The sequence below is a fragment of the Anthonomus grandis genome, chromosome 1 (genome assembly GCF_022605725.1).
Source record: "Anthonomus grandis grandis chromosome 1, icAntGran1.3, whole genome shotgun sequence".
Lineage (NCBI taxonomy): Eukaryota > Metazoa > Arthropoda > Insecta > Coleoptera > Curculionidae > Anthonomus > Anthonomus grandis.
This window is the reverse complement of record NC_065546.1, coordinates 45,454,060-45,474,745: the sequence shown is the minus strand read 5'-3', so window position 1 is coordinate 45,474,745 and position 20,686 is coordinate 45,454,060. Positions and strand designations below refer to the sequence as shown.

The 20,686-nt window shown below is 31.7% G+C and overlaps 1 protein-coding gene across 1 annotated transcript; it reads right to left on the bottom strand.

Moving 5' to 3' along the window:
* Nucleotides 1-312: 312 nt before the first annotated feature.
* Nucleotides 313-17,553, bottom strand: LOC126750686 (GATA zinc finger domain-containing protein 14). Its single transcript, XM_050460384.1, has 4 exons — nucleotides 17,387-17,553; nucleotides 8,260-8,447; nucleotides 5,555-5,699; nucleotides 313-2,067 (listed from the first exon to the last, which is right to left on the bottom strand). The coding sequence occupies exons 1-4, from the start codon at nucleotides 17,415-17,417 to the stop codon at nucleotides 479-481; spliced, it is 1,953 nt and encodes a 650-aa protein (XP_050316341.1). The 5' UTR covers nucleotides 17,418-17,553; the 3' UTR covers nucleotides 313-478.
* Between the last annotated feature and the right edge of the window lie 3,133 nt (nucleotides 17,554-20,686).

Sequence of the window (20,686 nt, the reverse complement as noted above, 5' to 3'; positions counted from 1 at the left end):
AGAAGAGAAAACCCAAGAAGTTGTAGTGGGTTTCAGAGAAGTTCCCTATGACGAGAGCCAGGAAGAACCAGTGAATTTTTATCTTTTCCCTGATTTCACTAAATCAATCTTGAATTACTGAACCAACTAAATGATATATATATAGTTACTATAATAATGTCGCATTAATAAAGGGCACTCCCACATAGCTATCAACCACTCATGGCTCACTCTACCAATTGAAAAAATACTGATTTCCTCGAGAAAAATCATGAATTAAAAGTAAACCTATGTTCATTCTTCCAAAATAGGATACAGAAATAAAAAAATATATAAAAAATAACAATATTTTAATGTAATATGTACAAACTTATAACTTAACGTTCGTAATTAAATATTGGGCCTTAAATATTGTTGAAATACTGGTTTTCATCTCCAGAATTGATAATCTTATTTATACCAGACTTAACAAATAACTTTAAATAACTAAACCTAAGAACTACACTTTTGATTTCTTAATTTCTGTATCTATGTCATAATCTGGTTCTGATCCAAAACTGTCGTAGTAAGCATAGTCATAGCTGACATTTTTCACTTTCTTATTGCTCTGCTTTACTGGTACTTCCTTTGGAACGTTTTCTACTGGCCTATGGGTAACTTGTGGTGTAGATCCTCTTGAAGCGCTCTGCAGGGTAGACTTTGGATAGTTTTCAGTTGCTCTACTGGTATAAGAGGCAGTACTGAAAGGCTTTTGGGTGGTGGTAACCTGCTGCTGCTTCTTTTGGGCTTTAACCAACTCATTCCTGCTACTGGCTATATTTTGACTATGAGCAGTCTTTAGGAATTCATCCTCACCTCCTCCATTATAGTCATATTTAGGATCGTAAGAACCATCATCGTACTGGGTCTCATCGAACCTGTTTGATCGACCCACTGGGGTTGTTGAAGAGATTTTTGGTACTGTAGGCGTATATTGGGTGATCGTGGTGGACCTTTGGGTGGTACTGGGACTGTTGAATTGCTGTGAAAAGGGATTTTTGGGGCTATTGAAACTGTTAGTTTGCTGAGCGATTTGGGTGAAGCCTTGTTGAGTTCTTGGGGCAAAAGTGGTTGGAAAACTGTTGCTGGAAATGCTGAATGGCTTAGCGCTAGGTGAGAATGTGGTTGGTTTATAGGTATCGATTTTTTTTGGGCTGGTTGGTTTCTTATCGAAAGCTGTATTATACTGAGAGCTTGCGAATGCAGTGGTTGGTTTAGCATATTGAGGATTATTAGAAGGATAGTTTTCAGTTTGTGTGTTGGAGATTTTTGGAACGTCATAGTTTGTGTTGTAATTTACGGCAGCGTTGGTGGGTTTTGCTGTGGGGTAGTTTTCAGTGGAACTAGGGACATTTTGACTAAATGGTTTACTTGCTGGTGGACTCTGCCTGAACGGGGCTGGAGTACTAATGGTATAACTAGGAGTTGGATTAGGATATGAAATGGTTGAACTAACAATGTTGTTTTGGTTGGTGTTTATCCTCTGACGCTGCCCTCTTCTGAAATTATTAGTTACACTAGAAGGTGTGCTGTATTGGTCACTATTAGCAGCAGGGGAAGCAGGACGTTGTGTGGTTGGATTGTAGCTACTACCAGCAAAGTTATTCACAAATCCCGTTGGTCTTGCTGGTCTTCTGGTCTGTACTTGTTGCTGTATGGGTGCAGGTGTTTGTTGTACAGGTGCAGCAGTCTGTTGCACAGGTCTCTTCTGCTGCTTCCTCACAATTTTCCTTTTTTGTTCGTAATCTCTGTTCTGATTGATATTGACGTTATCGTCGTAATCCTCATCGTTTTCTTTTCCGTTGTTGCGATTATTAAAGAAATTTGATGAGCTGGAGGCCCTAAAGATGTCACGTTCTTGATCGCGATTATTATTATTATTATTATTGAAATTATTATTTCTTCGGGTTTGTGGGCGTTGGTAATCTTTATTTTGGTTCACCACTTGCGTCTGTTGTTCTCGATTAATACGGGCGTCGCCAGTTTCGGCCCTTTGAAGGGCGAAAGTTTCCTCGTCTTCGCCATATTTTACAGCTTTCGACTCGAATCCTGCAAGAAGAAAAAAATATATGAAAACGTATAATTTGTATTGTATGTATAATTAGTGGGCAAAGAACCAAAGTAGAACCCAGTAAAAAGTGGCAGTAATCGGGGTTTCGGAATCCAGGGTTATCACAGTCCTGTTATTATTAAACAATAACTGATTTACATTGACTGCTGAAAAATTAGTTTCTAATGTAATACGAATACGGTTTATTTGCGTTTCATTGTTCACAAGCTTTCTGGTTGATAATAACATACACGATCTGCAATCATCCTTATTGTTAATAGAAAAATTATTGTTAATAGAACAAGCTTGATGTACGCAATTCCCAACAATGAGTAGGTTTAATGGTCTAGTTACATAATAAAATAATTATTAAGATGCATGGAAATAAAAAAATGTGTTGAAATAATACTATCAAGTAGTTCAACGGATGTGATTTTTGTAAAGCAAATCTAGCAGCAATCAACAGTAATTCTGTTTCTATCGATTGGGAATCTGGACTCACTTCACTTTGACCTCTAACTCAGTCTTTTACCAGAAAAAGTCCACTAAAAATCAATTTCCTTTACAAGAATCAATCAGACCAAAGAGAAATCCAGAAATTATATTTTAGGAGCTTCAATAGAAGAGATTGATGCTGAAGAAATTGATTCAAATTACAACCTGATGATGTGTTGCTTCTTAAAGAGATTCACCAGAATAACCTTTATAATCAACGTGACTATATACCTATATGAAGAAGAATAACCGGTAATTGACATTTTCTTTATTACCAATAAAATATTGAATCTGCTTGGAAAGCTGTTAAACATAACGGCGAAAACGTGAGGACATCGTAAAATATTATGCTCACGTAATAACCTTTTTGTATGGCAAAATTCTGTGTTCGTAAGAAGCGCACGCAAATGTATTACCAAATATGGGGTTCAGCTTTGATTTTTTATAATAATAGTATTGATTAGTATAAAAACATGATTTGAAGAAGGTACAAGCAGACCAATCTGAGAAAATTATCAAAACTAGCCAATGAGAAATTTGTTGGTAACTTAGTTAAACTATAAATTCAGCATTGATAGTGAATAGCTTGCAGTAGTTGCAAATTCTAATAAAAACAAACAGATACTTCTGTGATGCTTTCTGATTATAAAAAGTTTTTACCATAGATGATATTAGTAAAAAATATGCAACGAACTTTAAGGAAGTGAAGGCTACTATTATTTATGCAGACAAATCTGAACAACCAACTTAACCCAGCCAAGTTGAAATGGTTAATAATATTTTGACGTAACTTCTTGGCAAGTCACTTAAGCTACAAATTCTTTATTGATGGTTGGCTTGCAGAAGTTAAATATTTTAATAAAACCTTAAAAATATTTATGGAGCGGACAGCCAAGGAGATTTTTAAGAAGATTTTTGAATTTTTACGAGATTCGTCAATAGATGTTTTAAGTGAAAATTCTGCAACGAAATTTGAAAAAGTTAAAGCTACTAATATTCATGCAGATAAATTTGATAAAACCATGAAAAATTGAAATGAAATCAAGTTGGAATGAGTAATAAGATTTTGATGTAACTTCTTGGCAAGTCAGTTAAACTATAAATTCATTATTAATGATCAGCTTGCAGAAATTGAAAGGTCTAATGAAATAGAGTATTTTCAAGCACTGGACAGCCAAGGAGATACTTCTGAGAAGATCTCTGAATCTGAAGATTTTTCCACAGATGTTATAAGTGGAAAATATGCAACAAACTTTGAGGAAGTAAAGGCTACTAATATTGAATAAAGATTACTACTATTATTATTATTATTATTATTATTTATTATTATTATTATTCAAGCAGACAAATCTGAGAAAACCGCGAAAAATTGAAATGAAACCAAGTTTCCCAACTCAACCCAATCAAGTTAGAATGGATAATGAGGTTTTGATATAACTTCTTAGAAAGACAGTTAAACTGTAAATGTAGCATTGCTAATGGCTTGTAGAAGTTAAAAATGTTGATCAAACCTTTTCCATGGAGTGGGCAGCCAAGGAGATATTTCTTCTATAGGTTAGACTGATTAATGAAACTTTTGATACAACTATCAACAAGGGGATCATGTTACTGCTGATATTCATGAGTTGCTTGGAAGTCTCAAATTAGAATTACATTAAACTGTAAATATAGCATTACATGGCTTGCAAAAGTTGAAGACCCCATTGAAACCTCTAAGAATTTTCATTAACAACCAAGATGTATGTATTGCTGATATGCATAAATGTTATTTTGATAGAATAGAGTGCATGGTAAATATCCAGGAGTTGAAAACTCTATAGAAATCATAAAACATTTCCATAAAGAAGCATCCATCTAGAAAGAAATTATATTTCTGCTGACATTCATAATCTTATTGAAGGTCATTAGAAATTAGGATTTCACTGAACAGAACTAAACTTCTTTCAACTCATTTGAATCTGACATAAAAAGTTTATCTGCTACAGACTAGATCTTCCTAGATGAGTGAAGAATTTTTTCGACGACAAATTTCAGTACAAATGATAAATTACTGATAAGTATTAAATAATTTTTGTAGCTTAACATTTTGAACTAGATGCTTAAAACTCTACTACCATTAAAATTGACAGTAGTAGCAAAAAAACTGTATTGAAATCTAGAAGAAGAAGTTGATTTGCAGTGATAAAAAATAATCTAGATATTATTGAATTCAGAATCTCAATAGACTTATTTATGCTTTTTTTTTGTAAAATTTGATTGATTTGAAGATTGATATTTCAGATTTAATACAGAGATATTCATTATTGAGTGGTACTAATTATTATTCTTATTTGATCATTCGACCTCCAATTCGCAACTTGCGTGAAGTGTAAATGCACAGTAAAAATGAGTAGTGCGTCGTATTCTGGAGCTGCAGGAAATAGAATCAATAATATAAGCATCACTGATTGTTGTATATCAATTTTTATTAAAGGCCAGCTATGACGTATCTTAAGACTTAGATATTGATTTTCCTTGGTTTCCTTGCATCTGGTGAGTGATTTCCTTTACTAGTTTTTCCAATATGTAGTAAAGCTTTCAGCGAATCTAAGTTATGAAATATCGCTCACCCGTAATTGTACAGTTGACTGCAATTGCAAATACTGTAATACAATTACTTTGAGAAATTTTAACATCTCTTCTTTCACACCTACATTCAAATTCCAAGTAATTTCGTCATATATGATGTTACTTACACTTAGACCATCAGGTATTACCGAAGTTATGCGATATGTGACCAACTAATTAACATTTTTCGCGCCGTGTAACCTACAGTTACCATCGTAATTGTTCAACCACATAAACGCGACCTTTACCATCCTACCGCTTTCACTTTTTCATTACGGGTCGTCCTATTATACCGGGCTCATCATCAAAGTTAGGTACCCGTATTATCTTACAATCTAAGGCCATTATACGATAGAAAGTGTAAGTTTTAGCAACGTGTCTTACCTGATCCGACCCTGTACAAGTCGAAATTGTCACTGGAATAGTACAAGGTAGTTGCATCACAATCTACGTCCTCCCATTCGGCGCAAATCTGATGATCTTGGTCAAAGGCTGTCCCGTTTGGACAGAGGAAACGGAAGTCTTGAACCTGGAATACATATACGATCACTAGGGAATTAAAGAAGGAGCCGAAGGAGAAAGAGAAGAAGATGAAGAAAAAGAAGAAGGAGAAGTATATATACACAAAAAAAAACATTATACGCTTTATTAAACTCGTAAGTTAGACAAAAAAATAGTTTTCACTAACATTTTCGATCACTAGGTGTGAAACAATTCTTTCAGGATTTCTACACTGATAAGGCAAAAACAACAATATCTTTACAGGTTTAAGATCGACTGAATTGAAAGATCACTGCATATGAGACAGCCATGATAAGATTCTTATGATCGCTTATTAAAGAAAGCAAAAAAAAGAAAAAGCAGAAGAAGTAGAAGAATATCCATAATAATTTTTGATCATGGGCAATATTAGACTGCTAAGCAAAGAAAACAGTGGTTTTACAGGTTTTAGATCGGCTGACTTGTTATAAACTTGTTATAGTTTCTGCTGAGATTTTTAGTTCTAAGTCGGATTTTGACTAGTTCAATAATCGTTCACTGAATTCAAAAAAAACCATCCACCAAGAGAACCACTAACAAGAAACCAATAGCATTGTTGATCTGATTTCTGAAAAAGTTATTGGATCATAAAACCTGAAGGTAGGCATAATATGAAAACTACAGACATTGACAGAAGCGAGACAAAAGTTACAGCCCAGATCACACAGGGTATGCCATAAACATACTAATTAAGTACCACTTCTGACTTAATGTTTTGGAGATTTATCGTACATGCTAGCGATGACTTTTATAAAACATTGCTAGTATTATTCTCATAGATGTTCTAGAAACATTTTACTAGTTACTTTTTACAGGCATGTGCAAGTTTTACCTGCCATAAGATAAAAAATCAAAATGTTTGACTTCAAAGGTTTTTGAGTTATATTGAGAAATAGAATATGCGAGCAGGAATAATAATAATAATAATTATATAAATATATATATATATATATATATATATATATATATATCAAATCAAATCAAATCAAAATACTCTTATTTGCCTAAATAAATACGAAAAATAAATGTATAAGCGTAAGTATAGTAAGCAACTACAGAGATGTTTATGGGACAAATTAGGAAGACATCGCGATTATAAAACCGATACACAGACACGAACAACACTGGAAAGTCCAATGTTGGGTGGACCAATCTTGGCGTACCTGTGTGATGCCACCCTTCTAAATACTAAAAACAATACCTATTCCACAGATCCTAGCTTATTTACAAGAAAATAAAAACAATTAATATTAACTAATTTTATAAAACAAAAATATTTGACTGTAGAGTGCAAAAAAATATTCTCTCTCAGAAAATCATATTCTATAACAAAAACCTATAAGCGGCCATTTTTAGGTTTTTGTTTGACGTGACAACGTGGTGTAAACATGTTCTAATACTTCTGGTGGAATCTAATATCAACAGAATATAGAAGAAAGAACTAGATTCTAAAACTATAGATAGTTTATTATTTCACATTTCAATGGTGTAATTTTCTGTCATTTAATTTCGGTGTTTGTAAATGAAATTAGTTGTAGTAGTTATAAGGGCTTAAAATTCGTCTGTTGCTTTTGCTGGTAGGTAACATTTTCTTATATCCCTGGTTTTAAGGTCAAAAAATCAAACATATTTATGTAAGATAGATGTAATTTTTGTTATGTATTATATTTTATAAAAGTATGTAAGATTTAAATCAAAAATATTGTCATAAATATTTTAAATCAAACATTTGTGGTATATTTCCACAGCAAATAGATCACGTACTCAAGAAACGTACGAAATTCTAAAATGTTGCAGAAACATCCCACATGAAATGTCATACAGACGTTGAAAGAGGTGAATTGGTCGATGCCAGAGACATTTCTGGTACACCTGTAAGGAAATAGGGTTTCTATTGCTGGTGTGTTTCTATTATCGTAAGTGAATGTTTATGGCATGTTTCTATGTTATTAGAAAGGAGTTGATTCAGTTGCTGATCGTACAAAAAAATTATCTTCAACTGGATTTAAGTTACTAATTTACTCCAAATCATTCACACTCTCATACAGTTTTACTTAAATGCACCCTCCAGGTTAAATATTTTGCTTCTCTTTCAGATCACCCAGTAGAATCTAAACCACCATGAACCAGTGAAAAAAGTCTCGACTGAAATGAAAGTTGTCCTTCTTCCCCACATTCACTAAAATACATAAAAATAGTCCCACAAGATCAATTTTTATGGTGCATACCATCTAAATTACTTGATTACTAAGTCTCTATCAATCTAAAAACCGGTCTTGATATACCTCTATTAGCATCAATTTATCATAAATTGGATTACGGTCGTTTTAGATCTCGATTGCCACGCTACTTAGCGCAATCATATATTTGATCATCCGCTAAGTAATTACTTGTTAAGAAAAAACGTGTAGAAGGAGTGTTTGGCAATCATCTTAAAACAGGTTACAGCCTTCAAGAAATAGTTGATTTATTGATATTTTTTGTAAAAAATGTAATGTTTACTACGCAATTAAGCTTCTGCACCAATTTTGACACAAACAATTACTTACCCCTAAACCAGCAACTTTGACACACACATGGAACATTTGGCATTGGGCGTCAGGATCAGCATAGTAACCTCCCAGAATTTTGTCTCTGCAACTGAACTGCGTGTCTGGCATATTTTCCAAATTGTAGGTGGGGAATGGCCGGTGATTGAGGAATACTGCACTGGTACTGGACCATAGTGCCAAAATGCCTAAATAAACAAAAAAATGTTATTGGAAGCATTATCATGTCATTACTTTGTAAACAACTGAAGGGTCTCCTTAGGGAAGAGCCGGATGAATTGTCAAAAACTCTTAAAAAAATTATTCTCATATACTACAAGATAAATTAGAATAGCTAATGTACAACATAAGGATGAGCCTAATGACATAACCACAAAAGTGAAACACCGTAGTGACACGAATACCATTTAATTGAAATGGAAATTGTTACATAATGACCATCTTTGGGCGCGCATCTCGTATTGTACGATAACATCTGTGCAAGAGGTGAAAAATTAAGATAATAATAGTCTTGCGACGATTTAGAGAGAATTTTAGTTTCTCATTGCATAATCATGGGTTTAAAAGTGTTTTTCATTAAACTATATACAGATTTTCTATGCTTATTTGGCTTTTATCACATTAGTCTTCTGTCAAATATCTTTTCGAGATTTTTGGTCACTGCTTTAGTTTTTTCGTCCTTCTTTTTCTAAAGATTCTTTTCTTAGTTATCAATTAGTTTCATTTTAGTTTTTTATGTTCCTCCTTTTCCACAGTTTTGGCTCTTCTTTTAATACGAGAGCTTTGGCAAAATGATATTAAATTTTCATTCCAGGTTATATAATAGTGCTCATGCAATATTAACAGTGTTTGGGATTATTATAAATAGATGATACCTTAATATTTATCCTTCCCTCCTACTTCATCCTCTTTGTGTTCATCCTTTGTTCTCCATCCTTTCCAAACTAGTTGTCTTAAGTGTATATCTTCTATCACATAACGTGTTACTCATAAAAATGCTACAGTTTTATTTATTGTGATTTTGCAGATTTATTTATCCTAGATTGTTTGATGATTTGTTCACATATCCATCTCTACTGCCCTTTGCATCATCTTCAATTTTTCACTTAAAGACCACACTTTGCTGCTATCGATAAATTATAGATCTGATAATGGTATAAGCTGTAACACGCTTATATCCATTCTTTCCTTTTTCTTAATCTCCTTGTTATTTCATTCATCCTAGATATTTTAAATTCTTTTATACCTTCCATCATCACCAAATATTCAGCATTATTTGTCACTAGATCTTCTCTTGAAATATTGACATCATCTTAAAATGTTCTTTCTTTTCAATTCTTTGGTTTTACTTTCATAATAGCTTGGAATTCACCTTTCTTGCTTTTCATTAGCTCCTTTTTAGTTGTTTTATATTTATTTTCTATTATATTAGATGTTGTCTGTGCTATAGTTGTATGTTTCTCATTACATCACGAGTTACTTATATATCAGCAATTGTTTTATTTATTATAATCTTCAGACATTATTTTTTACTACATCTTCTCCAGAAATTCATCTCTATGTCTTTGATATTATCTTTAATCTTACACTAAAAGACCACACCTTGCTGCTATTAATGATGATTGATCTGGTAATAGTATAGTCCAGTCCTGACTTCTCGTCAGCTGCGACGTCTTTATAAGCTTATATTCATTCTTCTTTCCTTCTTAATCCTTTTACTATTCCTTTTATCTCGGGTAATTTAAGTTATTTTATATATTCCATTGCATACAAGTTACTCGTACAATATAAGCATTTGTTTTCTTTATTGTGATATTCAGACTTTATTTATAACTTGATCTTCTTAAGAAATTCATCTTTATTGTCCTTGACACTAACTTCAATTTTTCACTTTAAAGATCACATTTTGCTGCTATCGATGATGATACATTTGATAATGGTATGGTCCAGTCTCTTCCTTCTCCATAGCTTTGGATCTTTCGGTTTTTCTTTACCAGCTTGGAATTGCTTTTCGTTTGTTTCTTCTTAATTGTTCTAGATTTATTGTCTATTATATCAGATATTGCCTGTTTAGTAAGCGTATGTTTTTCATTATACCACGAGTAATCATATAATATTAGCATTTGTTTTATTTATAACTAGATCTTCTTTAGAAATTCATTTCTACCATCCTTGACATTTAATTCAATTTTCAACTCAAAAATCACAGTTTGCTTCTATCAATAATGAAACATTTGACAATGGTAAAGTCCAGTTCTTTCCTCTCTTATATCCATTCCTCTCTCCTTCTTCATGCCGTTGTTATTCCTTCTTCTCTATTTCTTCCAACTCCGTTGCTTTAAGTGTATGTTTTCCATTACATCAAGAGTTACTCGTACTATATCACCAACTGTTTTATTTATTGTGATCTTCAGGCGTTATTTATCATTAGATCTTCTCCAGAAATCCACCTCCACTCTTCTTGACATCATCTTCAATTTTTCAAGTTTACGTTCACCCGCCTCCCTTTAGATATACCAGTACATCCATCTGTCCCCCTAATATTGACACATCTTCGACTTTTGTCTCAGAGACTGATAATGAATTTAAAAATGATACGGTCCAATTCTTCCTCAGCTTCTTTTGGCTTCTTGATCTCTATCCTTTTAATCTCCATGGTATCCACTTGACAGTTTTTTAGGCATTCTTTTGTTCTCCATCAGTTCTTTTGGGACCAGAAGTATCTCAAACCTTAATATCATTCAAAATTTAGATAACTTCTTAGATTGTCATTTCAAAAGACATTTCAGGACTAGTAAGGATTTGAACTGTATGAAAAAGCTCTGAAGTGAAAACAGCTAATTGCTAAAAGTTTTTTTAGGTTGTTGATCTGACCATGAACAGTATGAATTTTACAGTATCTAAAATTGTCGTTGCATAATATCCTAATTGGCCATGTGTTTAAGCTAATGTTACCTTAATTGGGAATTTACAATGAAGCAATGCAAGAAAAAATTTACAAACAATAGGATATATGAGATTAGTTTCAGGGAGGACAGGTTGAGATGTTAAAAGGTAATTAAAAATTATTAAAAATTCATCATTATAACATGCCATATTAACGAACAACTAAACGAAAAAGTGCCAATAATAGTCTAACAAGGGTGAATCAATTTCCAGAATAAATCTATTGTTAGTTCTTTAAATAGGCCATTGTCTATCGAACCAAAAAGCGTAAAATTTGACAAAATTACTGGTTACGCCATGTGGGATGCGGTCGGTTGCGAGACAGACTCTCGATCCCATAATTTAAACGATTTAGATCCAATTAAAAAATCTTATGTAAATCTTGACATTTTAATTGTTAAATTAGTGGTTTTGGTTGGTTTAATCAGAAACAAGGAAAGAGAAGAGGTCCAAGAGGCTTCCCTAGTCAATCTCAAACAGCAACAACAACTTTAATAATAACATTAGTGGTAGAAAAAATTATTTCTTTTGAAATGTTTTAATATGGCTATGAGAATCATTTTTGGGTAGAAGCTGCTAGAATATAGATAGAAATAGAAACAATATAGGGGAAAAGGCAGGAATCAAGAAATCAAAAAACAGATCACCCACCAGGAGTCCAGTGTACAATAAAAGTTAGTCAACTTGAAACTAGAGGAATGGATTCTTTTTAGAAAGTCTGAATTTCTATGAGAATCATTTCCAAGAAAAAACCTCTGAATATAGTAGGAGTAATATAGAGCCAATAGCAGAAATGGAAGAAGAGATCATCCGCCAAGAGTACAATAACAATTAAATAACTTGCAGGTAGAAAAAGGAATTTCTTTTAGAAAGTCTGAGTGGCTAGTTTTCAGCTGAGGATAGATGAAAATATATCCAATTTAAGGGACAAAATATGGGATGAATAGAAGAAGAGATCATTCACCAGGAGTCCAGTGGTTGTAGAATAAAAATGAAGCACCTTGAAAGTAGAAGAATGGATTTATTTGGGAAAATCAAATCATAGCTACTTCTTTCAAGAGTCATTTTTCTGTAGAAGCTTTTGAATATAGAATATAGATGAGAATAGAAGCCATGTAAAAAAAAAATGAAAGGAAAGGAAAAACAAATCACAGACAAGGTTTCCTTCAAGACCTTAAGCAGCAGTCTTACTAAAGGCAGAATTCCTTAATAAGTTATTTTTAATAGCAACCATATGTTCAAAACAGCAAAATTAAGGTGGAACCATGAGTTTCCTTAATAAGGCTCTAGGTCACACTGTAAATACTCGAATAGAGAATAAGGTGTCCATCAAACCCTTGTTCTCTCATGGCTTTACAGAGTTTTATATGCAAATCCAAATACTAAAGATGACAAATATTGAAAGATCGAAACATGAATAATTCATTACAAAAATTGTTTTATCAGAATATTTTGACTCACGTCGAAGTTTTTAAGGCTTAGACATGCTGGATAGGGGATCAGGACTTTTACGTTTAAGAAATGGAAAAAAAGATGACGTTTATTCTCATTTCTAACAATTTTTATAAATGTTGGTAATGAAATAACGTAATCGAGTAAACTACGTGAGACAATACAATTTCCGGATGATCCAAATAATGCTATAGGACTGATAATGCTATATAGGGAAAATGAAAAAAAGTTCAATTTTTATTCTTATATACCCATGTAGCCTGATGTATCATGATTGATTGTAATAAAATTATGCTCCTGAAATCATATTTTGCAGAAGATGCAGGCACGTACATAAATTATATTTTCTTGTGTTTCTTTAATTTATAAATTAACTACAATATCTCTTTGACATTAACTGTGCGAAAAAATATTTATGCTTAATTAGTTGTTTTTTATCTTTAAAACTTTTAATATTTATATTGCATTTATAATTATTCTGTTAATTTTATCATCATTAATTAATTACAAAATATCGTGTTATGAAATAATTAAAATATTTAATATTACTGTTATTCAATTATATACTGTTGTGTGGGTATAGGTGAATTAGATCTTAAAAAAGGAGCCGGCTTTGATGGCGCTCCTTCCATTACTAACATAAAATCAATAAATCTTAAAGACTTAAGATGTATGGAAATTATTATGTGTTGAGCATATTTTAAGAATAGTACATAACAATAACAAAAAATTTAGTAAACAATTATCGCCTAATTAGTAAACTTTGTATTTTCATCAAGGTATTTCTAAGGCTATTATTTGATCAGATGCACTACAGAAAGTGGCAAACTAAGGTTAAAAAGGGGTTTCAAGTCGAAATCCCGACAAGGAAAGAGTTAAAGAGCCAAGTGGTTTCCAGGCCTAGTACACGGATGGATCATGGATAAGCACCAATTCAGCCGGAGCCGAAGTGTACAGGATGGAAACGAACACAGGGGAATCCTTCCCGCTAGGGAAACACACCACAGTTTTCCAAGCGGAGGTGTTTGCTATACTCGAAGTAGCGAATAAACGAGAGGCATTGGAAGGTAACGGGGGGATTTGCATTTACTCCGATAGTCAAGCTGCCCTCAAGGCGATTCAGAAACCCGGGGCCAGCTCAGCGCTAGTTCAGGAATGCAGAGACGCATTAGAAAGGCTTGCAGCACACAAGGAAGTGAGACTGACGTGGGTCCCAGGATATCAAGGTGTTGAGGGCAATGAGCGGGCCGACGAACTGGCAAGACAAGGTTCCGTTAACCCCTTTGTAGGCCCCGAACCTCGTCTCGGTCTTAGGGCAAAAAACAAATCTCCAGGCACTTAATAATTGGGCCTGGGAAAAGACAAGGACAGAAGGATGTAGACAGGCCAAGGAAATGATACCAGACCATGACGGCTCTAAAGCAAGGCGACTGCTAACAAAGACCCGACAAAGTATCAAAGACTTGGTGGAAATCCTGACCGGGCACAACAGTCTAAACAGGCATCTACACCTTCTTGGTATAAGAGAAAGCCCACTCTGTCCGAATTGCGGTACAGGGGAGGAAACTTCATAGGAAAATTTTCGGAGCAACGACACTCCAGCGGGAAGATCTTAAAGATCTGGACTGGGACAACGTGCAAGCCTTTATTAAAAGGACGGGCCGACTCAGTGAAGACCGCGCATTGGGAGTGGAGGCGTAGGGGTGGGTGACTCTGGGGTTGGCGAAAAGGGACTGCTCAGGCCTACTTGCCGAGCTCTAGCTCCCCCACCCTTACTACTACTACTACTACTACTACTACTACTACTACTACTACTACTACTACTAAGGCTATTATTTATATAACTATATTTTCAATCTAGTAGGAAGTCAAATTATTCTAGAATAACATGGATTTTTCTCCAACCGATCTATTGTTAATTTATATTTATATTGAGTATACCGAGTAGTTTGTTAATTTATATTGAGTATCAAAATTATAACCTTGATCATCTGTTTAAATTGATGCCATTAATAGTGATTTTCGTAAGAGGTTTGGTAAAGTAGAATACTCTACAATGCTAAATACACTATCTGAAATCGGTGTAGACGGTTCTACCAAAGTCTATATATTTCATTAGTTGAAATATATAGACTTTAACCAAAGTCATATAAATTATATAGACTGGTTCTACATTAAAATGTTTTACATCAGATTTAACTAATCGAAAGTGAACTACTAACACATTTTAAATAACATGTGGAGTTTTTAAGGATTTCCTCTTCTTCTCCTCCATCCTCTTCTTGGACCTTTATGCTCTATTATCTATATTATTGACATTTCTCAATGCTTTCATCATTGTAAATTTGTTCTTTATGCAGATGGTCTGAAAATCTTTAGAATGGTTGGATCCATAAAGGATTGCTTACTTTAAAATATAATCAAGTTACATCATTTAATTAATTAGCTCAAGGCAAAAATATTGAAAATTAATTAAATAATTATAATTCATGTTAGACTGCACTTAACTTTTAAACAATAATTGTGTTAAACTACGTAAGAGTTTTCCAGAAGATCCAGACAGGTACAAAAATTACAATTATTTGTGTGTTTAAGTTTGATTTATAATCTGGTTAATTAGATTGTTTAAAAGACCCATGTGATTTTAAATAAATGAATTTGTTATTCCTTAATTAAAAACTAAAATAACGAACATTAATTAAACAATTAAAATCCATGTTAGACTGCAGTTAAGTTTTAGGCAAGAATTGGGTAAACAATGTAATACATAAGAATGTAATTGGTTAAACTACGTAAGAGTTTTCGAGAAGATCCAGACACGTACATATAAATTACAATTACTTGTTTTTTATAATTAAATACAATAGTTTTTTTGTAACCAACTATATTATAAAATAATTGAGGAACTTTTAAGGCCTAAATACAGTTTGCTGTATCCTTAGAATTTTTATAAATTTATTATTTTCGTAATTTTATTTATTATATTGTTATTTACATTGTTTAAATACCCCAAAATATGATTTTAATAAAGTAAATTTATTATTCTTAAAATTATTATTTTATATATATTATATTTATTAACTTAAAAGCAATAATTAGACAAACTATGTAGACATTTTAAACTAGACATGTACAATTATTTGTTTTTTTTTTGTCTATAATTATAATTTTTTCTTTGTAATTAACTTGCAACTTTTAATAATTCAATATATTTTTATATTTACAATCTTGTTAATAAAATTGGATAAACATCCCAAATTATCATTTTAATTAAATATATTAAAAATAATTAAAATATTTTTTTGTAATTAACTGTGCTATAAAATAGTTAAAGAAATTTTTTATGCCTAAATATAGATTGCTGTATTTCTAGAATTTTTTATTTTATTATATTTTCCTAATTTTATTCATAATACTGTTAATTACCTTGCTTAAATATCCCAATATATCCTATTAATTAAGTAATTCTATTAGACTACAGTTGACTTTTAAGCAAGAATTTACATAAAATTCATTAATATTTTTTACTTTTGTGGTTTTTTTTTTAAATTTTAGTTATAATTCGGTTAATTAAATTGTTTAAAAAACCTAAAATTTAATTTTTAATTATGTAAATTTGCTATTCCTTAATTAACTAACTCAAGGCTAAAGCAATGATAATTAATTACATAACTAGAATTCATGTTAGAGTACAGTGAACTTTTAAGCAAAAATTGGTTAAACAACGTAATAAACAAGAATGTAATTAAATAATTTCATTCTTGTAGATAAAAAATAATTAAATGACTATGTAAGAGTTTTTCACAAGATCCAGAACCCTACATAAAAATTAGAAATACTTGCTTTTTTTTTAAATTATTTATTAAATAAATGAGAAAATGTTGTATGTTAAATTAATTACTATTTGCTGTAGTCTTGTAACTTTTAATATATTTTATTTACAATTCTGTTAATTAGATTGTGTAAACATCCCAAAACATCAACTAATTTGTTAGTGAGAGAATTTTTAATTTTTTAATATTTTCTTAATTTTATTTATAATGCTGTTAATTACATTGGTTAAACATCCTAAGGTATCAAAATTAATTAAAGGCTGACAAATTGAAAATTAATTAGGTTATTACTTGTAAGCATGAATTTTTTACTTTTGTTTTTTTATTTTATTTATAATCCGTTTAATTAGATTGCTTCAACAACCCAAAATATAATTTTAATTAAGTTAATTTGTTATTACTTAATTAATTAATTTAAGGCTAAAATAATGAAAATTAATTAATTATTTGTAATCGATGTTAGACTAAAGTTGAGGTTTTAGGTTGTTTAATACATAAATAATTTGTTTTCTATTTTTACGTCATAAATATAAATAACCATTATTTGTTTCCCTTAAGAATGGAATTTGTAAAACATTTACAACTATTAAACTACTAAACCAAAAAAAAATTTAAAAAAAATCACAATTTAATAATTATTTTAATTATAACAAAAAATATACAAAAAAATTAAAAATATAATATAATAATAAAAAATGTAATTAACAAAATTGAGACATTTACACCAAAAGAAAAAGGTAACCCGGTTCACTCTGAATACCTTGGATATAAAACCAACATATTGGTATCTTTTTTTTTTAATAAATATTGAAAAAAAATAAAAAACTCCTACCTTGGTCAAGCAAAAAGATAAAATAATCCAAACAGAAAAAATCCACACTTTTTTCTCTACTCACCCAAAAACAATAACGCACTAACACCCTGCATGGCGGCTAGTCATCGACTACTGAAGAATGAAGACTAATCTACCAGATGAAGAAGATCTTCAGATCCAGCGAAGATGAGCCGCGATCATAGTGAAAGGGAAATAGACGCTACACGACGTAGAGTTGGGTGGTAGGTGCTACAGGTAGGAGGTCGCAAGGATATTATTTACGTCGTGTGAGAAAAAGGATGTAATGTTTTTTTCTTTTAGCAATAATCGCTTTTAAAACGTTTAATAATTTGTCATAATATGGGCTCGGTTAGGAACGTTTGATTTATATAATGGGTAAATAAAGTAATTACCTTTTATTGAGTGCTTCCTGTAGATTTGGCAACGAAATGTCGATTAAATGAGGTGCAAAATGTCATTCTCACAGACGTTATTTAAACTTAGCATAGTAAACAAAGTTGAAACTACGCTAAATTACTATCGCGTAAAGTTAAATAACGCGGATGCTTTTTTTGGTGAGAATCACAATCACATTTAAAAACATTTACATGAAAAGTTTGATTTCCAATTTTGCACGAGTCGTCGCTATTGTGTAATTTAATGTCATTTTTATGCTGATAAGGAAACTCACATCACTACACAAATGTAATCAAAAACGAGTTAAGCAACTCCAAATATTATATTAGATCTAAGTGACTTTTTTTGGACCTTTTGGACGTTTTTAAAACGTATCTTCCAGATAACATACCTAAAGTATTTTTCTTTATTATACCTATCTGTAATAAGTTATGGGCACAATAATCTGGTATGTGCGAGTTTTGTAAACGGAGATAAATAAGTCGGAGAAGTAGTACGGTGAGCTAGGATATCAACACATTGCCATTGTTAAAGGCTAATAACTACAATAATTGGTAATTTCGTATCAAGTTGATACTTAAAAGAGAGAATTGCTCCAAGGCATTAGAGATACCTCTTGAAGACACCACGAAAACACCACTGCAACCGCGGTAAGAGCCATCTTTATTAAAAGATATGTTAATGCCTAATTGATAATTATTGAAGAAATATCAGACAAGCATTAAGATTTAATAAAAGTTTGTAAAAGTGCTTTGGAACAGTTTGAGAAACTAAAGTGTTTTTGTTATAACAAGTAGCTTTATCAAGTTATCACTTTGGAGTTCATTTAAGTTATCAAAATGAAAGACTAGAGGACCATTTTTTCAAGTTTGAAACCATAATTAGGGAGCTGAAAAACCAAGAATCATACATACATAAAAGTGATCAAATATATCATTTACTAGGTTTACACGTGATTTCAATGCGAATTAGCGGCTTATGCGAGTTATAACAAAAACGCTTTGGCATATGTTTACACAAGGGTTCTAAGACGTTTTAAGGGTTTTAATATTGACGTTTATCAGCTGGGTTTTACTGCCAACCTAAATAATTTAATGATAAATTACTTAGATTTAATGATTGAATAAGAATATTTTTAATAAAAGAATTCATTACTTAAAAATTTGCGAATATACTATAAAGCACACTTCTCCAAAAACTACTGTGTAATTAATAGACCATACTTATTTTATAAATAAAAGAGGACATTAGCAAGCACACTATTTCTATTTTGAGATATACAGCTCTCAGAATAAATAATGACGGGTATTTTCGCTCCAAGTTTCATTAAACCAATAACAAATGACTAGGTTGTTGACTAAACTATAAATTGCTGTTTATAATACAACCTGCTAGCTGATATTTGTGGAGAAAGCTTGACAGCCTGCACATCCACGGTTATTATGTGGAAGTCCCTATTTAGTTCCTTTCCCTTTTATTTCCTTGCTGATTTTTTTCTCAATGTTTTCCTTGTATTCTTCTGCTTCTGTATTGTCGTCTTAAAACATCACACTGATCCTTTCTTGGTGGGGTATAAAGATTTTAATCTGCTTGAAGAGTTTAGTCCTAGTGATAATAGAACATTGGATTTTGCCCCTGTTCTTCGCATTGCTCTTTGTAGACTGGGTATAAATCAGACCGTGACTAAAAAGATTGCTCTATCTATTGGTGTCTTTTCGACAATGATGTGAAGGAAGCCCTTTTCAATTTTGAAGAAACTCAATAAGAAAGCTTCTGTCACTTTAAAAATATCTTGTCGTTTTTCTCTTCGGCTTATTTCGGTTTGGTTGCTACTAGCCATTCCATTTTCACACTTCATGGACCAAGATTATACGGACCATTTTCCGAGGTCTAGAGTATTTAGGTACATTTCTTTATAAACAGTTATTGATTAGTTACTAGAAATAAGAGTAATTTACCATTTTGACGGCCTCTTTTTATTACATACTTTTACAGTATTTCCAACAAAAATTTATCGCTACTCCCAAGTCGTATCATCACAGAACTTCTTAAATAGCTTTTCTTGATCCTCGTCGGAAATTAAAAAACATTTTCTTGTAGAATCTTTCAACTTCTCTTTATTGGGACATTTACACCTTTCTTTTATTTTCCTTTCATTACGTATTTTATTATGAAAGTTTTGGGCTTTGTGAATCCCAAGTAACTTTTTCCCGTCATTCTTAGTTTCTTATTAATAGCCCTTTTATTGTACATTTTTATCTTTTTATTTCCTTATTCACCTGAAGGTTGACCTTCTCAGTCAATTAAGCTGTTGCTATAGACAATTATGCTGTTGATCTGGGTGTTTCCGATTCTACATCTATTTGTGAAAACCTGCTTATAATTTTGCATTTTTTTAATGAAATAATAGTTAAAAAACATTAAAACATTATTGTTGTGTATTTCGTCAACATTTTCAACGAAATGTAAAGATATCTTACGCTGAATACGTTTTATTATTCTATTTGACTTTCCCGAAATATAAAAAGCCAAATTCTAATATGATGTAATATTATCTGAGGTTAGTTATTTAGTTAAATAACTCAGGTTTAAATTCGGCCTTAAAATGGCAGCAAACGTCAAAATTACGTTAAAATGCCGTGGATGGTTTACATAAAATTGACGTAATTTTTGAGTTTGCTTATCTAATTGATTAGTTTTCCCACAAAAAATGATTAAAAGACGCGAAGACGCTATACCCATACAAATAACATAACCAACGTAAAATGATCTTAAATTGACATCACTATTACGTAATATAGGCGTATTTGTAATGGATTATAAGGAAACTCCTTATGATTTTTTAAAAATTTAATTTCCTTATTTGATAGATTTTTGAACAAAACACCTTTTAAGAAATCACGTTCATAATAGAGGATCGTGAACTTTTCGAAGTAATAAAACGTAGAATAATATCATATTTAGG

Coding starts and splice junctions, on each gene's coding strand:
- LOC126750686 (XM_050460384.1), bottom strand. CDS start 17,417: ATGCAGGGTGTTAGTGCGTTATTGTTTTTGG. Junction 8,448..17,386: donor TAGTGCGTTATTGTTTTTGG/GTGAGTAGAGAA, acceptor TTGTTTATTTAG/GCATTTTGGCACTATGGTCC. Junction 5,700..8,259: donor TCAAAGTTGCTGGTTTAGGG/GTAAGTAATTGT, acceptor TATGTATTCCAG/GTTCAAGACTTCCGTTTCCT.